Raw genomic sequence first — 16,967 nt, forward strand, 5'->3', positions numbered from 1 at the left:
TAGTGTATTCTTGGAAGCAAATAAACAGTTACACAGAACAGCAGTAACATTTTATTTGACTTCCTGTTTGAAAAAGATTTTGGCAACATGTTGCCATATGACTTACACAATCATACCACTTTCATTATAGGCTATTGTTTTCATCATTTCAAGCATTTGTAATAATTTCTCTCCAAGAGAATGAATGATGGCTGATAGACTCTATGCCATAGCAATCACATTCACAGAGCTACAGTGTATAGCCTCAAACATATAGTCACCAGTGCTGGAAGGCCACAACAGTGGACATGTTATTTCTGGTCTAATACCTGATTCTTTTAATGATGGGCTTAATGATGCACTCAGTACAGAGTTTCAGATTAGGAAAAAGTCAGTACTGTGGTACTGTAACCTTCCAGAACTGCATTTGGACATGCCTACCATAGCTTTCATTTAGAAGAATTTCAACGGTTGTTTTTTTTTTTCCCCATAGATTTATTATACAACTGCTAAATGCCCAGGTAGTATTTTAAGGCAATAATGACTTGAGTGTTTATAGTTAGTGGCAGTTTAACTGTAGCTTGTTTGAGCCTTTATGATAAGCTGCCATTTGTGCACTATTTGTTTTATGAATAATCAGCCTGAACCATGCATGGCTCCATCTGCAAGTTGTATTTATGACTCATTTCAGATTACTCACTACTGTAAAACTCCATGTTATGAGTTAGGATTTGGATGTTTAAATCTATGGCATCTAGAAATACTTATTCCAGAGATGCACCAAAGTTTTGTTTAGGAAAGAAACTCATTAGACCCAGATGTTAGGAGAAAGGTTAAAATAACTTAAGTCTTGAACAAAATCAGTTGACTAATAAAATTAGCAATTACAAACGTAAGACATGTAGATCTTCAAAATTCCATTACCGAACAGGAACAAGTTAATATTCTTCACTGGACAATCAACATGACGGTGACAAAACTCTGAAAACAACTAAAGTATTCAATGAAAGCACATAAAATGAAGCCTGCATACACTGCCAGAGTGTGTACCCTCCGCTTGTATTCTGGGAAAAAGAAATAACAGTCCTCTGGACAGTACCTGGGCACCTATTTCTGCAAGGCTGCCCACTGCACACAAGAAAACTCAATTATAGTGTGACATACGATATTGCATCAAGAGAAAAAAGGTCAATAAACACGCTGATGCGAATCCATGGAGGAGTTCCGTTTTAAATCTGTTTTGCATTTGGAGGGAGAGATACAAAAACTAAACCAAAAACCTGAAACGTATAAAACTTGTGTTCTGCAGCATCAATGTCTCAATATGTATCTAAGTAAGCATCAGTATCCTCTGAGGCTTTGCAGGAGAATGTCCTCAGTCGTCCCCGAGCCGAAAGCCTTGACCCCAGTTGTGACGACCACCACCGCCGCCGCCACCGCCACCCCCTCCTCCTGCCTGATCCTGTGGCGCAGGTCTCCTGCTGGGTGGGACACCGAATCCAGACACCCCACCTCGTCGATTTGGGAACCACTGGTAGCTGTAGACATAAGACCCTAAAATAAGTGTACTGCAACTGTAGTGTTCTTCGTTCAGAGAGAAGGCATCAATCAATGAACTCAATAGTAAAAGTAGTGAACTTGAGCAAGTTTTACATTACCAGAGTTTACAAACTGTGATGGTTGACCATTCAGTACAGTTTATTCTACCATCTGATGCCACAGTAGCCAAAGCTGGCAAACTGCAAGCAATTTTCTAGCAAATGTGATGTTCAAAAGGGGGGAATTTTAAATGTAAGCATGAAAGTACATCCCATTGAAATAGTAAACATAAATGGAGGCACTGGATCTCTCTAATCAATTGTCAAATTTATCTGGAATACTTCTGAAAGCAGAGTCTCAGGCCGAGTTGAGAGTTTGTTGTAGCGTCAAGACAAAGCACAGTGACCACAGAACATTCTATTGTCGACCAGCAGCAGATGTGGCGCTGCTAGAACTCCACACAAGTGTGCTGTAATGACTGTCATTCTTTGTATTTCTGAGTATAAACAGAATGGTGCCACAACAAATGGTAATGAGTCAACATAGTGAACTGTCAACCAACAGTTAAAGGAATACTCCAGTATCTTAGCTTGATCTCGCTATGCCATATTGGGGTTGTATATTACTACAGGGAAACGTATCAAAGTTGTCCGTGGTAACTGACAGACTTGCATTGCAAAATGCTGGAGTATTCCCCATTTGTGAGTGAGGGCCATGTAATTACTCTGTCTACTCCAAAAAGTAGGGGAGAGTGGGGCACCAACTAACGTGGGGTAGAATGTTAACAAGGATATTTTATGTAGGTAAAGCTGTCTTGGTGGATGTAATACAGCACCATTTTGAAGTGTGTAAACAACTCACAGTGAAAGCAAACCATACTAAAGGTACAGCCTCCACATGACGGGGTTAGTTTTAAACCAGTGTTACCTTTAGTGTGCAAAATACCCTCCTGGTATTCAGGGGGTCCCATATTGGCTTGTTAATCCAGCATTGACCGGCTGCTTGCTCACCATAGCAGCACTGATTCTAGCTTCATTGGCGACAGAATGTTTGGTTTAAGAGTTCTGGAAATGCTCTCTTCTAGTTTGATAAATGTGGTCTTCCTCACGTTAACTGAAACCTTAATCTCCTCTGTGGTCTTCAGTTTGCAAAATAAGCCACAATTTACTCTTTCCACAATGACACCATAACATCATAATGACCCCCCCCCCTTTGTGGTCAAAAATAAGTTACCACATTTCAACTATGTGTTTAGTTGTAATGTTTGCACTAACTTCTCTCTCAGCTGAACAATAGGTTCTGTAAACCCAAAATGTATTAGGCTGTGCCACACTCCCCCCTAGAATGTTGTAAAAAAATGAAATGTGTAATCTGTATGTGAGCTTACAGGAACTGTGGAGTGGAGAGGAAGGATCTGCCGCCCAGGTCCATTGGGTATTTGAACATGAGGAAGAAGTAAAGGTGACCCACTAAATTTCCAATCAGCTCATTCACAATGCTGAGTGAGGAAAAAGAAATGAAAAAATATGATAAAGATTAGTAATTGTCTATTAATTTGTTCAAAATGAAAATGTAACTTAGGATTTTTAAAGGCCTGGATACACAAAGGCAATTTTGCTGTTTGCTTAGAGAAAGATTTCAGTAATCAAATATACCACCACAAATACCTTTTTAACCCAATTTAATTATTAAAAGTCCCTACAAGCTGAGAGGGTGAAGCCTAGCACATGCTTCCTCCAAAACACATGAAGCACCACTGCATCTCTTCAAACTTCCACTAATGCATTGTCACTGGTCAGCTCAACTGGCTTGGTGAACGCTGACTACTAATTCTGTTACGTCAGCTAACAAACAGCAATGTTGGCTAGCATCGCGCTGAGTAATGGGGGGGAGAGGGAGGGCCATCTTCTCTCCTCCCCAGAGAGAGAGAGCAAGGCCAGTTATGACCTCTTGGACTCCCAGCTTCGTACGGCTATGCCTTCGCTGGGCATCAAACTCCAGGTGATGGGGCCAACACTCCAGAATTACCACTTATCATTCTCTGCTAAACGTCAGTATGCTAAAGAGGTGGCAGAGATATAGCGCATTTCTTTATTAACCTCAAAATATAATTTTCTCTGTTATTGATAGGATTAGAAATACTATGGAAGCCGGAGTTGAGGACATATTTAAACACTTAAAGATACAATACATGGCCAAAAGAGGGACAAATGGACAGTTTTTTGAAATGCTAGCTCTACCCCGGATAACTACAAGTGCTATTATTGTGGTCTAGGAGCAACAACTCTGCCACATTGGTTGCAGCCAAATCATGGTTTGACAATTCTCTTAGGATGAACTGCAGTAGCCTGCACAGAGTCCTGACCTCGACCCCACTGAACACCTTGGGGATGAACTGGAACGCCGATTGCAAGCCAGGCCTTCTCGTCCAACATCATTGCCTGACCTAACAAACGCTCTTTTGACTGAATGGGCACCGATTCCCACAGACACACTCCAACTTCTTGTGGAAAGCCTTCCCAGAAGAGTGGAGGCTGTTAAAGCCGCAAAGTGGGGTCCAACTCCATATTCATGCCCATGGTTTTTGGAATGGGATGTTCATCAAAATTATTTAGGTGGTCAGGTGTCCAAATAATTTTGGCCATACAGTGTATGTTCAAAACATGCTAATACATGCAATCCCCTTGTTTCAGTGCTATGCAGTTCTAAAACACATGTAATCATGTCTAATAAAACAACGTGACTTCAAAGCAAATAGACAGGCTGAACTGTGATAGTAATCACAGCTTGTCTAGTGGGAAATAATAGTTTTCCGAAGAGCGCGTGGAGGTGGCGACTGTATCCAGGCCTTCAGTTTACAAAGTACTCTGACATTTGACTCTCAAATTGAAAAGGTTCTTACGAGCCGCCGATGATGTAGTTGAATCCCAGAATGACCCAAGGGAGATAGCAGGCCTGGAAATGTGTAGATATGAGTGTTAAAAGCTTTTACTGCTGGTGTGAAAAGCGAGAGAGTGGATCAGCCAAGGTGAATTCCTACCTTGAATCTTGTACCGAACCAGAAGGATACAATCATGTCTCGATTCAGCTGGGCCCAGACATACAGGACGGACATGATCAGAGGGATCATGAGGAGCTAAGAACAATAACAACAACAACAAAAAAAGACAAATCAGAAAAAATTGTCATAAATAAATAACACTCCTAGATTCTGACTTGAAAATGGACAGAATGTGTGTTTTACCACTAATTCTAGGCATGCTGGAATCAAAATGGACTTTTTTTACCTCATAATACCCACTATCCATCTGATCATTTAAAAGACTAATAAAGATTCCCATAATCTTTTATGAAAATTACAAAACCCCAAGAACCCGAAGGGGAAAATACTATTAACGAAAATCATGTTTCACCTCCCTCTCCTACCACCCCCACCCATCATCAAACGAAAACCCTCAGTTAACTCAGAGACTATCCCTGCTATGCTGTTTCACTCAGAAACATGTCACAGTAAATGTGTTACAGTATCCAATTTACTTTGACTTTAACATCCAATAACCGCAAATCCAATTGTGGTGATGAGATCATCGCCCAATAAAGGCACAGCAAGTTTACACTCGCCTTTTTCAATGTAGCTTCTGCATTCAGATACCAATCTAGGCCCAGTTTCCCAAAAGCATCTTAGCGTTAGGATCATCTTCACTGGTAAAGAGAGTGTTCAGTGTGATGCTCGCTCTACCATTTAAGAATCATCTTTGTGCTGAGATGCTTTAGGAACCCAGCCAAGATCTTATTTTCCTGTGTAGAATTAAAATGTTTAAAATCATTAGCGCCAAACTAGGCATCCCAGGCAAATTCACATTTACAAAAGTATGAATATGCCTGGGTCAAATTACATTTGAATTATTTATTTTTTTTTTTTAAACAAGTTCGCACATCCTCAACAGAAAATGCACTTAACTACGACATTATCCTGCAAATTCGAGTGCACAGTTTCTGTTTATTTGCTGAGTTCCTCACAATCAAGACACATTCTGGTCACAAACAGAATTACACTTGCCTTTTGAATGTGTACATGGACAACACTCAGATCTGAGACACATTTTAATGCCTAGTGCACACATATACTATATAAACTCTTGTATGCAGTCCTGTGCAAAAACAAGATTTCCAGTCAGAACAGCCATTATGTACATTTATTAAACTCACCTCAGCTGCCTTCAAACTTGCTTTCTAAAGATTTACTTTTAAAGATTAGATACAAAGTAATCCATTTGGAAAGGAAAGAAAAACTGGAGTTTAAAAGATTATTGAAAGATATAGAGTAAATGTGACTCCTAACAACCCTGCCTGGTAGACCACCAAAACGGTCACCATCAGATGAACAGCAGTTAAAGCTTTCATCTTCAAGAGACAGGAGAAAAATCAAGCTCCACTTTTGCTTCAGATCTGAAAAAATCCAGACGTATTTCTGTCCATTCTCTTCTGTGAGAAGACAGCTCGGCACTGCGGGTCTGAAAGAATGTGTAGCTGCTACTGGTAAAACAAAAAATAGCACTTAACAACTGAGGTGCGGTTAAGTTTTATGGACTGATGAGTCTAAATTTGAGCTCTGTGGAAGTCACAAAATAAACAAACAAAACTATTTAATACATTTTGCACTACCCTCTGGAAAACATTTCACTGGGACAAAAAATTCCCAGCAAGGTAACCCCAACAGAACAATGGACTGGCCAGACCTCAGCATCACTGAAAGTGTTTGGGATTAGTTGGATTGTTAGAAGCAGAAAATATAACCAACTTCTAAGACTGAACTTTGTAAGTGTGGGAAAACATTCCTGTAGATTTCTTTGAAAAACTGAAAGCAAGTCTGGTGAAAAGAATAGAATCTGTAAAAAATGCATTTTATATTTGGTTGTTGAGGCTTTTGTGTAATTTTGCGGTAAATATATATTTCAGATTTGCACTTAATGGCCATTTTGACTGGAAATTAAATAAGAGTGGTCTCTGACTTTTTCCACAGCATTGTAGATTGCTATATTAACAAATGAGGCACTGAAACTTGTAAACCAGCGCAACAAGAAGTGGCCTCAGTCCCTCGGGAGGAAACAAAAAAAGTTTCAGATTCCAAACAAACATTAAATAAGGTTCTAATGTACCCATAAAATCACTATACAGACTAGAATTACTGTTTTCATAGTTCATAGAGATTCATATAAAAGGTTTCTGACAGATTTAAAGGGTGTTAATTTGATTCACAGCAGCTGCCATGATGTATGTTTCACTGTTACTCATTTTTACATTTTACTTACATCACTAAAAACACTACTTGCATTCAAATAATCTGATATATTATCTCAGTTTCTAGTCCGAAAGCAGCAAACTTACCTGCATATCCATCATTAAGCCTGTTATCTGAATTATGTTGTTAAGAACCAAGTTGGAACCAAGCAAGGACAAAATAATGCATTAAAGAATTGGACTGATTTACCATGTAAACTGCTTTTTTTTTATATAATGTGGTTATAGTGGATGAGCCCTTCAAGCTCTGAAAGTTGCTGTTATGCAAATTGCGCAGTGCAAATGAAGATTTTTACAGCCCTGAATACCCACTTGACTGCACTCAACATTTTTAAAGCATTATATTAATGTCCGTGTTACGAGTTGAAAGGATACAACAATGCAAATCCAGTTGAACAGGAGCATGAAAATGTAGTCTGCTGGTCTTCCATCAAAGGCCCCTGAGGGAGAGGGTTTAAAAAGAACAAATGAAACAATTCATGAGTGTGACTGAAAGCTTAGCATGTTTGCATATTTCCATCAAAGATATTAGGTCACTGTTGCTAACACAAAGTGAATATTAATATCTTCAGTCAAGTAATACTAAGGAACAACAGGGAGATCCTGATCTGATCAGATATCTGAGCCAAACCACATTTTAAACCAAGTTTTTGAGCCTAATCCAATTCTGATTGGTTGTTAAGGCTATTTTACCCCATTGTACTCTATTGATGCCACATTTATGATTGTAGAATTGACATTTTCCACAACTTGCAGCAGTGAGACACATCTATACACATTTACAAGAACACACAGAGTCAATGATGCGAAGCACTGCTCTTATAAAGCATCAAAATCTACTGAGTACCCGTTTGTGTGGAATATTCTGCCTGCTATATGTGAGTGAGTCAGTTTATCTATCAAAGTTGTGTAAAAAAAACCTTCTTGAAACGTGGAAACTTTTGAGAAGTGTGAGTGCAAATGATGAATCAGTTTCAGTACATGAAATCAAGTACCAGAGTACCTGGACCTCATTTATATATCATTTACATGAAGCACGTCTTAATTCATGCTGTCGTTTTGGTAGACAGCCAAAAAAACAGCAGCATTCACTTGTGAGCCAATGGCTGTGCTTGTAAATGCTGTTTGAGACTGAGCAGTAAGTGCACTGTTATTAAGGACTGCTCTTGGCCAGTCTAGCATCTGTGCTCTCATTAGGCATCCAGGCTCATGTAACATGTGCAGAATGTGGCTTGGTGTTGTCATGGTAAAATAAGCATGGACATCCCTGACAAAGAAAACGCTTAAAAGGCAGCACATGTTCCAAAATGTGTTGAGCGTTAATGATGCTTTCACAGATGCACAAGTTACCTGCTAATACCACCCCAGGGAACACAATATCCATTATTTCCAAAAACAATCTGAAAGGTTGACACGTTTCCACTGTGTATTAGTCCATTTCAGATGAGCCCGAGCCCAGAGAAGTTGGCAGCGTTTCTGGATACTGTTGACATACGGCTTCCACTCTGCATAATACAAGCTCAACTTTTGGGGATGCAGCGATGGACTGTGTTTATTGACAACAGTATTCATGCGGTGATATCCATAACAGAAGCATTTTTAATGCAGAGCCAGTTGATGGTTCAAAGGGCATTCATTTGTGGTTTTCAGCCTTTTCCTGTACAAATTTCTCCAGATTGCCTGACTTTTTTGATATTATTATGCACTATAAGGTGAAATACCTAAATTGCTTGCAATCGCGAGCTGAGGAATGTTACATTACAGATCTTGTCTTTGTACTGTTTTTGTTCAAATACAAATCAAAGTAGATTCATAAATCACACCTTTCTGATTTTTTTTGGCGTTTTACCTGCTGTCCCAACTTTTTTGGAATTGGGTTTGTAAAATACCTTTTTCCATGTTAAACGCTTAGCAGCAAAAGCTAAGAGAGAGGTAGTAGTACATTTAGCTCATCTTAGGCTAAGAACATAGCATATTCAAGACACCGTAAAATGATCATTTCAATTACCCATCAGTTCAGAGTGCCACACTATGCGTATACTAAAAATAAAGTGACTTTCCTGTAGCACATCTAAAAAGCAATTGGCAACCTTGCACATCTTAAAGCCTGCACTGTGTAAGGATTTGGAGACCTCTCTGGTGGAGATATGCAGGAAAAACATTTTGTAACGTGGACTGTGCTTTGGACTCCCTCCCCAAGTAGATGAATCTGATGATTGTGAGTGTGTTGAAAGAGCAATAGACGAGAACTCGTTGTGCCTAAGGACACCCCTTACCGGTGATAAAATTACAGGCCTTTTGTGTTTTATTGCATTAATTACAATATTCTTATTTCGACTTTATCTTATTTGAAATTACAGTAACATCTGGAGGACTCGCCGAGATGCTAATGGCGAACTACAAAATGATGACACGTTCTAGTCTAGAGACACTAAGCCTTACCTGTTTCGAGCCTGCTGGAGTACTGGTAGAGGAAATACAGATTGACCAGATAAAGAAACCCTGTTCCTGGACCCACCGGGAAATACAGTGTTGAAGTGAAAGGTCTCCATATCTGCAGAAAGAAAATGAAGAATGATCCATGAAATCGCTGTGTAATCCAGCATAATATGTACACATGCAGCAGTTCTGAAGCAAACAGCAGAATGCCAGTGTATCGTAGCACGTGAGGTTTTGTCTGGCTGTGTACGCTGCCTGCTGAGTAAATGAGAGGCATTGAACACAAGCTGTTTTCCACCTGTCAAAGCTCCAGGCACAGAGCAGTTTTGACAGGCACAATATGCCCACAGATGCTGCCACTGCCTGAGACACAAGGTGTGATAAAGCAGTGCGCCTGTTAAATGATGTCACCCTGTCTCTGCTGCGAGCACAGTGGCCGAGTTTGAGTCCCCCTCATCGTTGCCAGGCACCAATGGTAATGTATACAGCAGTTAGCTGCAATGCCGCTGGAGCGATATGTGAAGCACCCGAGCCGGCAAAATTATCTGCTCCGTCATCCATATTAGCCTGGCAACTTCCTGGCATGGAAAACTGGGTCAGTAAACAACAGGCATTTTTCTCCTCCCTTCACAGCCCCTCCTCCTCTGTAACTCTCAGTTTGAAGTCGACGTGAGCTTTAAAAAATTCTAAAATTCATGTTAAATAACTAGAGATGGAAAGTTACTGGGAATTCTGGGCAAGCGGTGCTGATAGCAATGCTGACATATAAAATGTTGCAACTGGATTAGGATTACAGAGGAAAGTAACACTTGCATAAGGTTACAAGTGCAGTAAAATGAATTAAATGCAGACATTTTAGCACAGCAGCCCAGCGTAACTTAAATGCTCTGCTCTTCCAGAGTGCAATATGTGTGTCCTTAAATATCAATTTGAAATATTGGTCAAACCTAATCATCTGTCTGAGGCTGGTATTCTGCTGTATTCTGCTCAGTTTAAGCTGAACGTGGCCCTTCCATACTGTTTATTTCAGATTTAACACAATTTGTCAGGCTACAAATTGTCCACTGGTGTGAACATTTCTAATGACAATATCTGAATATCCAGGCAAGACAAAAATGATTACTCATTACAGATGTGTTCTTTTTTCTTGTATCTTTATACATAATCAAAAGACAACACCAAACCAATACTGCTAAAGAGGTTCAAATATTACGTTCATTTGCCGTCACATCATATCATAAAAACATAAGCATATCAATATCGTTTTGTTTCATTCTGTCAAGAACAATGAATAGAGCAGTTAAAGGCTTTTGACCAATAGTAAATATGAGCATCTACAATGACCATAAGCATTAAAACTGCACAATATACTGATATCCCAAAATGCAGCATTATGCAAACAAGCCCTCTAACCAATCATCATTACTGTGTGCTGTCCAATCACAGTCCTAGATGAGTGCTTCTGATGGACTTTGTTGTATACTCCAATTCTAAAAGTTAAAAACAAGCAAAAACAGAAAGAAATTTTCTAAAAACACTTCAGTGCATTTGCCATCCTAAAAGACATTTTATTTGCCAACCTTATTTACAGCCATTTATCAGAGCCTATGTCACCTGGTGTGAGGATCTCATGTCACACTATAGGACATGGCTATCACACCAGTGGACATTGCCAGATAAATGGTGGATTTCAGGCAGAGTTACATCCCAGACTGCCTTGAATCTGATGTTACAGCGTAACATTCATTATTTTTTTAAAGCTAATAAAGAGGTAAAAAGTTTCATATCACCATTTTTATTGCATCCCACCAACAGACTATAGAACCTGTCCCATTGCTAACAGTGCTGGAAAACAGCAATATTTTAATAAATATCTGAGCTACAATCCTCTGTTCAGACAAGATTCTATATTTGCTGGATTAAAACAGATGCTTTTCAGTTGCCTGATATCATTTTATATTCGCAGAATGGCTTTGCAATAGGTGGACACCAGTTTTAAGAACAAATTTTACGTAAACATTTTCATTATACATATTTTCATAAACTTACAGTAGTTTGAAGGAATATTACTCTGGATAGTCACACCGGTGAATTTTATTTTTCCTAGGAATATAAAATGACTATTTTTAAATTTCAAGTTGGTTGATTTTTTTTTAAAGTAAGCATTTAATAACAGTCAATACTTTAAATATGACAAAAATCTACTGTTTTTCATTGCAAACACAAAAATGAAGCATCAGGTCAACTACCTATGACACCATGATTGTTCAAACTGCATACAGCTGCAGGGTTTGTTATCATGGTTATCACTATATTATATATACACTATATTGTTTTTTTGCAGTGCTGATATATGCAAATAAGCCCTCTAACCAATCACAGTGTTACGTAATGCGTGTTGAGAGCACCTTTTCCAAGCACAGATCCATATGTGCGTTTCTGTGAGAGCCTGGATGACTCCAGGGATTCCTATAATTAAATGTAATAATTTCAGGGAAAAAAAAAAAGCAGGATGGTTGTTAACTATGTTATATCAAAGGTTCACAAATGTGGTTTAATATACTGGAAGGTAGGGATGTTGGTAGGGGCATTTTTAATTCTTTTGTAATGTGGGTTGTGTTTCGGATCCCTTCCCCAAGCGGATGTACGTGGCGATAGCAAGCATGCTGATAGAGTACTCAGTCAAAATTTGGTGAAGGACAATTATCATCATATCTTCATCAGTATAATGTTGAATTTGCATTAGAGACCCAAACGTCGAGCCAGATCTTCTTTTTGAGCCTTTGCATATGACATTAATACGTAAAGATGTATGAAAGAAAAACTCTGACCTGGCACCTCTGACTTTTGAATTATTACTTCAGGCTTTAAAGGTGACTGATAGCAGTGCACGCACACCATATTTTTGCATGGTTTTTCCCCTCCAGACTCAGCTACCTCCTTCAATTGTAGAAAAAAAAATCTTACATAGTGTAGTTTTAATATACATATTTTTAGGTTTGACATGAATTTTCACATAGAACTCTGTCAATGCCTGTTACACCAGCCCTCTAACCCCAAGAAAAATGACTTAGATTGTTAGAACCTATGTGACTTCAGGAAACAAAGCCCAGTAATTTGAGCGCATCAGAATGGCCTCCCTCCCCCTTCACTACAGGATGCACTCATAAGTCTAGTTTCGATCACTGACACGAATGACGACGATTTAATTTTCGTACACTGTTTTAAACACTCAACTGTATTCAATATTGTATCAAATTATTGCAACTGCAGGTATACATACATACACACACACACTATATTATATATATATATATATATATATATATATATATACACACACACACACACACACACACACACACACACATATATATACATATATATAAAAATTGGCAACATGGAACTTCTTCCATATCGTGCAGACCAAGCGCTTATCCTTAAAGCTCCAACAGCAGCATCTGACTGAGCTGCCTGAGCTACGCCATGGCCAGTCTGTTCAGGGTCCTCCTCTCTCAATGCCGCATAAATCAGGCCCTACTCGCCCACGCAGTGAGGTGACCTCTATGGACTGCAGCACAGAGAGAAGTGGGTTAAAAAGCACAGCAGGGTTGCCTGGGAGGGGGACGGGGAGAGGGAGAGGCAGGGTCAATCCGGTGGACTCTCACCAAGAGCAAAATGGTACACTCACAACGGCCAAATGTGCAGTGGCTTCAACAGCAGTGCCAAAATATTGCAAAATGCATTCAGTGTCAGATGAAGAAATCTTGATTTAACCAACAATTACTATACAGCTGTTACAGCTTAGGTCCCCACAGTATTAACTAAGTATTCAGACTTTAGATATTTACAATTATTATGTTGTGAACTATTAAAACGCAAGCAATTAATGGAGACAGTAATGAGCTAAACATTTACAAAATCATTATTTATGGGGTCCTTTCTACTGTGAGGTGGCTCTTATTTATTTATTTTTTAGGTTTAAGATCTTGTTGATTTCAGTTAAAGCTGAAAGATTTAGATCAGGACTTTAATTTTTAAATAAAAATCTGTTTTCAGCAAAGCTGTCTACTCTGCTACAATTGTTTTATTAGTGACAAAATGGAATGTTCAACCATTTATTTTAATAAAAGAAACATAATTAAGGTATAGGCTCGTTCAATGCAAGCGTTTTAGTCTGACGTCCAAGTCAGTTAAAAGCCCAAAATGTGTTTTAATTCTGACTTTGAACTTTCTCAGTAAAATGATCCATACATGGGTGGGCAACAGGGCAAAAATCTAATTTCACCAAACGAAAAGACATTTTCACAATATAAGAAACAAAATCACAATATTTTGAAACACAGACACAACACACATTTTTGAAAAACATATTGCCAGCTTCTAGTGCAATATATTGTTTGTTAACTGTAACAGGTCTGCACAATATATTGTTTGTTAACAGGTTTCGCAATACTGGATTTTAAAATTCTGATATCGCAAAATGCAACAATATGCTAATGAGCTTGTTAGTAAATCACAAAAACATCACATGCTGCTAGCTTTCTGAACAACCTTAATGTTCTACACGAGTTTCTGTTTTCAGCGTTTTCACGGCACTTACATGATCCAACAAAGCTAAATAATTATGGTCAGAACCGTGGCTAGACTTATGAAACTTCTGTGGCCGATATGATTTTAAGCGGGAAAAATTATTATATCAGCTAATACAGTTTTATATTTTAGATTTCAAATTCATACTACAGTAGGTCTCAATTGCTGCGCTTCTCAATTTCAAATAAATAACAAGCTCACATATAGTGTAGCACTGGGGGTGGAGCAACCCAGAATTCTTTGCAGTTTTGGTTTCTGTTTATTACTATTTGTTTTCCTCATAGAAATGGTTGTGTTATAACATGATATTCTCATACTAAATGGTGGGTTTAGATACATTTTGCATGTTTTTTATGTTAATTAATGGTGGTGTTTTGTATTCAGCTTCTCCAGATCAGCATGTATTGCTGTTTAGTTAAATAGTGAGAGTCTAACATTTTGCCCAGTTGTCAGGAGATCATGGGTTTGAATCCTCCTGATACCACCGAAAAAGTAACTAATTATCATCAAATTATTGGTGGTATTTTCACTGATACCGATAAAACCACGGGCTGTCAATATTGGACGCTATTATCAGCGAACAGATATGTCAGCTGGACCCGACACAAACTAACGCCGGTTAAGCTTTATCTTTGTTACAAGGTGGCTGTAATATATTGCAATGCCATGTAGCCATTTCACTTTAATATGGCCTTTTTTCCATATCACTTCTATATTCTGTTTATTTTCAAACCGAAGAATGAAACACACAGACTTATACTTGTTCTGATGGTAGTTATTACTAGGCCAAGTCTGGGAACAGCATTGGCATTAGTGTGCCAGCATGCTGTGTCGGAGGAACAGAAGGGGGGGGCTTTTGAACAATAGCAAGAGACAGCTGCCAAAGTCCACCCACTCCCTGTGGATGTGGGGTTTATTTGACTTTGCCTCCTTCTTTAGAGCTTTACCAGAAACCGAAAGACAAGAGTGGGGCAGTACAGAATGGCTCTCCAGTCTGTTGAGCTGCAGATGCAAATTATCTTGACCAGGGACTTTTAGATGCAGAAAAAAAAACATCCATCCAGCTTCTTTATGACGAAACTAGAGAAACGCATCAGTAGAAGCAAACGGAAAAACAAAACTATGACCAAAAAAAAAAAAAATCATCCAACTAAATCTTACCCTTAAACTCTACCACAATGGTGATACTTAAAGGACAATTCCAGTTTACCTCAGGACATCTGTGGCATCTGAGTGATTCACATGGGATAAGAAATCTTGGTCTAAATGACAGAGATAGCAGTGGCTACTCGATTTACGTGCCGCCTTCACTCCAAAATAGTAGAAAAGATGTTAAAACATTTAATTTTGCCATTATTTCGTTAACCCTAACCATTTATCTTGCTGTCTCTAAGAGAATGCAGTGTGTCATTAGCTTGCAAATCCACAGCCAACAGTCATCTTCACCACATAAAGTCAATGTTTTCTGTAATTTTTACATTCTGAGCTTTACACATAAGACAGGACAGTAACGTAACATATCGGCTTGATTTAGCCTCAGAGAAAGGCCGAAGTGAGCTTCCTATTCGCCAGCGCCTTGTTCGAATTTTTCCGTTCCACCTTAAATGGTGCAGCAGTTACATTCTGGCAACTGAGGTTATAATAACTGCAGAACCATTTACGGTGGAACGGGAAATTTTGAAGAAGTCGTCGGCTTCTTATTCGCCAGCTTCAGCTTCGTCAGAGAACACAAGTTTGCGCTTCTTCCAGTGTCTCCATAATTAAGGAATTCCCTTTCCACAGGATGAGATAGCGATTTGATAGCGACGAGACCTTTCTTTTTAAAAGAATTTTGAAATTTCGATGGAATTCCCCTTTAACCAACGCAGCCGCAAGCGAACGCCAAGAGCACTTTTATCGTGACATTACAACATTCATTTTATATAAACACCGATACATTGGTGTAGTCATATCGCCCAGCCCTAGTGACAACCGTGCCAGCAAACCACCAAGATGGAGGTTTATGGTCACACTAAAAACGACGAGCCAAAAACCTGTTTTGGTGGAAAAAGCATCTGAAAACCATCCGCATATTCACACAAACTGAACCGACCTCTACAGGTTTGAAGCACGTTACTGTGTTAGCGCATTATAAACATCACAACACGCGTCTTCGGCGCCCTCTGGTGGAAGAGCCAGAAACAACAGCTCTTCCAAACGTCACTGTGAACGTTAGCACTTAATAGCACAGTTATGCTGAATATCAACGTTCACTTCATGTTTTATCTTTTACTATTTAGAAAAAGCCGAATCTTCTATTTTATTGTCGCTCAAATGTAAACGGTCACACTAACTACGTCTTTCTCCTTGTTCGAGCCCATTTTCACTATGTACAAAACAAGAGCGCCGCGATGATACAAAAGAAAAGATCGGGTCGATTTGCGCAGTGCTGAACGAGCAAACCTCCCTCAGGACGAGACGAAGCTGAGGTCCGAAGTTTCCCATTCCACCTTAAATGATGCAGCAGGTACATTCTGGCACCTCTGTTTAAGGTGGAACGGGAAAATTCGAACAAGAAGCTGATAAATAGAAAACAACTTAAGCCTCGTCAGGACGAGTCTGTTCTGTCTACACTTCAGCGCTGTTCGTAGTAAAAATAAAATAAAATAAATAATAACTAAAAAAGTCTCTCCACATGCTGACTGTCAAACCGAGAGCCCCGGAAGTTATTAGCTCAGACCACTAGCTCACGTTACGTTCACTGTCAGTACAAGGTTCCCATCAGGAGATGAGGCCTAGGCCTCCTGAACACTCTCCTGTAACATCTCCCACTGCTTCAGTCTTACTCTTTCTCACCTGGAATCTGTGGAAGAAAGCTTCTGGCCACAGCACGAGGTTCACCGGGCTGATTAATCCCAGTTTCCCGATAAGAGGCACCGCAATGGAGCCCGCGAACCAGTAGCGGGTGACGAAAGGGATGCTTTTAAACCAGTCCCCGATATCTGACATCTTTCCATACGCTGAAAAGCCCGAGAGCTCCTCTTCTCTTCTCTAATGTGTAGGTAAAAGAGTCCGCGTGTGGCCGCGGGACCTGCGCTCACGGCGGCGGTGGAGAGAAAATCCCGGTTCGGTTGCTT

General features: G+C 39.4%; 1 protein-coding gene across 1 annotated transcript; it reads right to left on the minus strand.

Annotated features, from left to right (window-relative positions):
- Nucleotides 1-38: 38 nt before the first annotated feature.
- derl1 (derlin 1) lies at nucleotides 39-16,839 on the minus strand. The gene is made up of 8 exons (XM_036592588.1): nucleotides 16,687-16,839; nucleotides 9,262-9,373; nucleotides 7,195-7,259; nucleotides 6,907-6,933; nucleotides 4,559-4,654; nucleotides 4,421-4,473; nucleotides 2,906-3,016; nucleotides 39-1,517 (listed from the first exon to the last, which is right to left on the minus strand). Exons 1-8 carry the CDS (start codon nucleotides 16,837-16,839, stop codon nucleotides 1,355-1,357), a joined length of 780 nt encoding a protein of 259 aa, XP_036448481.1. The 3' UTR covers nucleotides 39-1,354.
- Nucleotides 16,840-16,967: the final 128 nt, after the last annotated feature.

The sequence above is a fragment of the Colossoma macropomum genome, unplaced genomic scaffold (genome assembly GCF_904425465.1).
Source record: "Colossoma macropomum unplaced genomic scaffold, Colossoma_macropomum, whole genome shotgun sequence".
NCBI classification, from domain to species: Eukaryota; Metazoa; Chordata; class Actinopteri; order Characiformes; family Serrasalmidae; genus Colossoma; species Colossoma macropomum.